The sequence below is a fragment of the Melampsora larici-populina genome (genome assembly GCF_000204055.1).
Source record: "Melampsora larici-populina 98AG31 unplaced genomic scaffold MELLAscaffold_28, whole genome shotgun sequence".
Classification (NCBI taxonomy): domain Eukaryota; kingdom Fungi; phylum Basidiomycota; class Pucciniomycetes; order Pucciniales; family Melampsoraceae; genus Melampsora; species Melampsora laricis-populina.
Window position 1 is genome coordinate 169,240 of NW_006768792.1, and position 6,022 is coordinate 175,261.

Below are 6,022 nucleotides of genomic sequence, written 5' to 3' on the forward strand. Positions count from 1 at the left end.
CCAATATTTCTACCTTACAATAGTCAAGTAGGGTGATTTGCATATCATTTTCTTGGCTCGGAATGCGGCTCCTTGACAATCGCTTCAGTTTAAACGTGAAATCAAGAAGAGGCTGCAAAACCATTGGTAGATGCTATTTTTTTCTATCAGTTTACTGGAATATAATTGCATTTCTTTTTTTTTGTTCCTGCGTCGTCGATGATGGTCAAAAAGTTCTCAACTGGGGTTGACACAGATATACACTGAGAGGACGTTTTGTATTTGCAGAGAGTCATTTGTCCCTCATTGAGTTGTAAAGAGCCTGATTAATCTTACACGCTGGTTATCCTGACAAAGTGAAATAACGAAAACCATATCCCAAAAGTTACACAATATCACTGTTTCCATTGTTGATCACCAAGGAAAACAAATATTACAAGACTAAAGCAAAGGTGTGTTTAATCGCTTTCCATTGGGTAGTAAGATACGAAATAACATGAATCTAATCATACACAGATATAGTTTAAAGTAATACAATTTTCGAAGTTTCGGAAGGAGAATTATCTCTTGTTTAAACTTGGGATTGATCCTGCTCCTCCTGACTTTTCAAAAAACATTTGAACGCCATGGTAATCAAGTAAAGGACCCTAAATGTATGACAAGCGACAGATTAACTTGAAAGTCTTCATGACATGCTTGGAACAATTATACCATTAAGTACCTTGACTTTGACCAATGGAGGATAAACTATTGTACCTTGTGGAGGTGTACCTCTTCCAAGTGGGAATTCGTCGATTGGGTACTTTGGTTGACCACACTTACCACTAAGATCAAAGAAAATCACCAAGACAAATAATCAAACTGTCTCGTCAGATTTCTAACCAAGATATACAGATTAGAGATCTTTACCTTCTAGAAGTAAGCATACCTGTATGTATGTCAATTGTATCAAAGCATTAACATTCTAAAATTTACCTACAATCGTTGCGATTCAAAGGGTCTTACCATTTGAAGTCCCTTCCTCCTTAACAGGTACTACGGTACCAGATGAACTGTGATCTGATTCTGATGAGAAGGTGAGAAATTCCTCAGAAGCTGACTTCAAGACATAGCAAAAAACTTGATACCTCAAAACCCAAAGGATAAGTCTTTACTTACCACTCGATTCACTTTGGTGAAATTTCTCGTCAGAAAAAAAATTGTCACATTGACTGGGTAAGATTATATTCAGGTCCTTGATCGCTTGATAAGGGTAAGGTTCAAATGTCAAGATCGGAGGTTGAATAGCTCCTAACACCGTGGCGTATTCTGGGTGATAAAAGACAGTCGCAACAGAGCCTTTGCATAGCTCTACTGGGAAATAGAGAACCATTTAGCATCCTTCACAGAAATACCTTCTACGAGAAAAGATTGGTCATACGAGAAAAACTTGATCATATGATCGTACTACCTTACCTTGGTGTCTATCATACGCTTCTAAAGTACCGTGATATTCTTTTTGCCCTTCGAGACTTTGGCAAGCGCAATGAGCACCTAGACAGTCTGACGAATAAAGTTTACACAGGAAGGATTCAGTTAGGATTATGTCTCATTGGGAAACAAGAAAACAAAGAATTTAAGACTATTCCATTGTATGATAGGAAAATTATATTAAACAAAAGAAAAAGATGAACAAGCAATCAAAGATTTTTTGGTGAGGTTCATGAGTTGATAGAAGACGTATGTTTTGTCACATGTTCGAAAGTTTCTTAGGTTTTTCATTTCTAGAACGTCTTTATTCGGTCTTTCAATCCCAGAAACAGTGTGTCATCTGTGTTCATAAGCCGCTTCGACAGATGAGCCAGCTTATAGAGCTCAAGCGGCTTAAGAATCTGACATTTGCATTCGCGAAAAGTCATCGAGAATCACATCCACCGGAGGGGTCTGGGGTGAAAACTGAATCCCATCACTTAGTCGAGGTAAATTAAGGGCACCAGTTTTTGGCGAAGGTTATCATGTGGGTAGGGCCAGACACAAGAAAAAGCGAAAAGTGACGTTCAGATGGCTTCAGCTCTTTTAACATACACGAGATGTTTCCAGGACATGAAGACATGGTGAATAGTGCAAATTGTTGAACCGTATTTATATTGGAAGTGGCGTATGAGTGAGTTGAGACGGACAAGGAGATTGAATGAAAAAGTGACAGAATCAGAGTGAGTGGAGTTGAGCGAGTAAGACCAGGTTTGAAGGCTCTCTTTATAACTTTCGGAGATGTAGCTCTGGTGAATTTGAGGAATTCAGCCGCTGGTGAATCTTCTTCTCATGTAATAGCAACTGAGAATAAGCAGGTATCACTTCAGCCGCGCAATGTTAAAGATCGCCTTAGGACGAGCAGAGTAATCTTCAGTGGTCGAGGGTGTGACCTCATGATATAGTGCTTAGTCCAACATCGAGCTTTGCTATAGGCAGCTGAGAAGATACCAAGCGTCCATTATGCGCTTCAGACCTCCAACAGACATACCTTTCTTTGCAGTAATTCCTGCAAAGAATGGCAGTAACTGGCCTCATTTCTGTAGCGCTTTACCATAAAGCACTTGTGTTGATACACAGGAGGGGTTAGTGTTGTATTGACTGTTAAGCTTGAATCAGTTGTTGAACACTTGGTTTATCTCCTATAAGATCAACGAAGAAATAACACGCCTAAAATAAACTCTTCCGAAAGTCAAGATGAGGGATGACGCACGAAAACGGAAGATCTTCCCCTGGCCGATGTTCCATCACTCATAGTTGCCTAAGCTCTTCCTTTACTTAAGGAGCATCTTGGAAAAAATCTTCCTACTTTTTTGAGCGTTCTTGAGTGGTTCAGACTGAGTGAAATATTGCCTGTTTGTAGGATAAGGATGCTGTAGCCAACTGAACGATACAGGAGGAAAAGGCGACTCAGCTTGGGATGCGCACACAACCTCGTGCAATGATTGCTTTGGGCTCAGCTAGAAACTGATCTTCGAAGAATCCACAGTTATTGACTTCGAGCAAATCCCACTCCGGTTCTTCTTATATATCATGACATACTCTAAGCTATGTACTGCAGTAATCCAAACATGCCATTGAGCAATCCTGGTTAAGTCGAATTAGTCACCCCACCTCCGCATCAAGGCCACATCCTCATTGAGATTGTGGGGTGCATCGTATGATTTACACCTAGTCACGCTCTATGTCATCGAGAACCTCGCCTTTCATCCTACATACAAGCGAAGAAACGGAGCTTGTCATGATGTCAAATTGAGATTGATCGTTCTTCAGAAGCAAAACTTTTAACTCTCTCTAGCCTTGAATCACAAAACCGCATCGGAATCACTGCGTAAACGTCCACGAGGGGCCATTGAAACCCGTGCTTATTTGGTTATATCTTCAGGATTAGAAGGACATGGGTCAGGTAGATTTAGATACTACTACTAGCACAATTCTGATCATACCACCAAGCCTAAGGCTAAGCCTTCGATCTTCTGTACTCTATATATCAGACAGGTATGCGCTTCAAGTCTTGAATAGTTCAGAAAGCATCCACAGTTGGTTAGATGATCAATTGAGGGAAATATGCGTCCTCGAAAAAGTAGTAAAGAGAAGGATCTCGCAAAAGGTAAACAGCTCAGATGACTGTAATGATCAGAGGAGAAAAGCTTACACATCGAATCGTCATGGCGACGTCACGATGGCTCCTTGTCCTATTCTCGTTCCTAAAAGCCCGCTCCTAGTGGCCAATTGTCATTTGCCAGGAGTTGAGTGAACTGCCAGATGCAAAAATCCTACGACTCCAGGAAAGATTTGTAAGGATTTCCAGAGTCTGATGATTCTCAGCATATATCAATAAGATAATCAACTATATGGTTCACTTGGCTTTGTTGCTAACTTGCTTGTATTTTTTGTCACATATGCAAATGATGTGCGAGTTCGTATACAACAGGAATGGCTTCTCTTTTCTTCTGCTTTGTAAAGGACATCTCTATCATCATTTTTTACTTCCAGATCGTGTGCAACTTCCATTCAATCATCTCTCAAAGCTGAAGCCTTGATTCTTTCAGTCCTCTCGCTCTGACCAGTTGACCAGTAAGTATGTAAGTAAGAAATTCGCTGGAGTTGGAATTCTGGATTCAGCGTATCCTATCAAACAAGATCAAACATTGCTCGCCCACACATCTTATATATTTTGTACACATTTAATATCCGGTGATATTCATCTCGCAATGAATACGCAGCAAATCACGAGATAAACCCGTTGAATGACTTGAAGGAAGAGCGGCACGTCCCTAACTTAACGCCAAAGAGGTGGTATAAGGTCTAAGTCCCTCTCTCGACTACTCGCTCGTCCGAGAGGGACTTAGTTAAGTTAGGGCACGTCCGTACTTTCTTATGGAGATGTTTTGTGAGATCGTGCGATGACGTTCATGTTTTTTTATCTTGTTCAAGCTAAGCATCGTCTGATATGTAAACCATGCAAAAGGGCCATATAACATACAAACGACTCTGACTCTCTCCGACTATCTCTGACAGTTGACTTGAATTATCGTGGGAGAGAAGCTGGAGCTGCTGGGGCTTGCTGGGGTGAATAAACTGTCATGTCATTCACCGCAAGAAGCGAAAACATCACGGAAGGAACTTTCCCTTTTCCATGCCTTGTTGTTGGGTATATAAGTCGTTCCCCTCCCCGGGCCCAGAGATAATCAAATGTAGACATGTAGTACTCATGATTTCTGCTATCTCTTCAAAACCAATCATCCAGGTAATGCCCTTCAGTAACGATCGGGCGTGAATGACGATGCCATCTCACGAAAATCTCATATGTGATGACAATCTAACCTTGTTGTTGACTCGTCTGACCCACATCTTGTTAATTTGTGTGTTTTGCGGAATTAGCTGTCCGATTACGCGTGAATCGTATTTTGAGGCTGTGAGGGCGAGAAGTCAGAATTGAACTCTAGCGAAGTCTAGGAGAGTGGCTACCCAGGCGCTTAGGAAGGTGAGCTCAACTCAGAAGGTTTTCAATCCCTCCGGCCAGGTTCACATCGGCGGCACAAAGGGTTTTCTACTTAACATTCTCGAGGACCACATCTGCTTTATCAGTCTCGAATTTAGGAAGACATGAGACTTCGATGTGACCTATCTTTCGCCCTGATAAATCTTCTTGCAATTGTATATCCGACATATCAAGCCAGTCCGGGACGGCAATCTTGCAGCTCTATCCGGAAAAGATTGGAATGGAGAAGCTTGTCTCAAGAGGCCCGGATATCTTACATCAAAGCCGTGAAGTGTTTGGCGACCAAGCCTTCGCGTCTTGGTAAAAACTTTAATCTTCGTCGATACGATGATTTCCAATATGTGCACTCGAACTCGCAGGGTCAAATACACTTTGTGGCCCAATTTCTGCCGTGTTAGTGACTGAATACACCTAGTAATCAATGATAAGGGATTGATCAAGAATTTGCTTCTTCGTAGGGCACCGACAGTTCATATATATTTACGAAAAGGAGTTGAATTCTTGTGGTTACTCTGGTGCTTTGCCACATTGGAACTGGGTTTTGGACGCAAAAAATGTCACCACTGCGCCAGTGTGGTCATCTGACTCAAAGGTGCGATGAAATTTCCTAGCTTTCCTTGATGATACGAAGCATCCTACCAATCAGACGCACATGTCTTTGTCACATTCAGGCGGGGTTTGGAGGCGATGGGACAGGTGATCATAACACCCAACTAGGCACACGTCAGTATCTTTGTCCAGAGACTCGATCTTAAAGTATCTAGCTTCCTAACTCATGTGTCTGGACCTTAGCTGGGGGAAGGGTCATGGATGGCGCCTTCAAGAATTTTGAACTTCGGCACCCCGTCAAGCATTTCCTCGAAAGACTATGGACAATTTACTTGGATTCATCTGTCAAGTGGGTCCGATTGAAACCAACTCGTACATACACCGATCGCTCCGAATTGACTAGCTGACGCGCCTGCATTACAGTGGTTCTATCTTTGGAAGCCAATACTTGTTAGTGCACATCATCCTTGTCCACCACCA

The 6,022-nt window shown here is 42.0% G+C and overlaps 2 protein-coding genes across 2 annotated transcripts; one reads left to right on the forward strand and one right to left on the reverse strand.

The window, feature by feature from the left end:
* Window positions 1-539: 539 nt before the first annotated feature.
* Window positions 540-2,071, reverse strand: MELLADRAFT_64674 (uncharacterized protein; the record flags this gene model as incomplete). The annotated part of the gene is made up of 7 exons (XM_007412092.1): window positions 540-626; window positions 701-803; window positions 889-907; window positions 985-1,074; window positions 1,138-1,329; window positions 1,435-1,521; window positions 2,044-2,071. The coding sequence occupies 7 exons, from the start codon at window positions 2,069-2,071 to the stop codon at window positions 540-542; spliced, it is 606 nt and encodes a 201-aa protein (XP_007412154.1).
* A 3,026-nt stretch (window positions 2,072-5,097) lies between these two features.
* On the forward strand, window positions 5,098-5,594 carry MELLADRAFT_37328 (uncharacterized protein; the record flags this gene model as incomplete). Its single annotated transcript, XM_007411950.1, has 2 exons — window positions 5,098-5,386; window positions 5,452-5,594. 2 exons carry the CDS (start codon window positions 5,098-5,100, stop codon window positions 5,592-5,594), a joined length of 432 nt encoding a protein of 143 aa, XP_007412012.1.
* Between the last annotated feature and the right edge of the window lie 428 nt (window positions 5,595-6,022).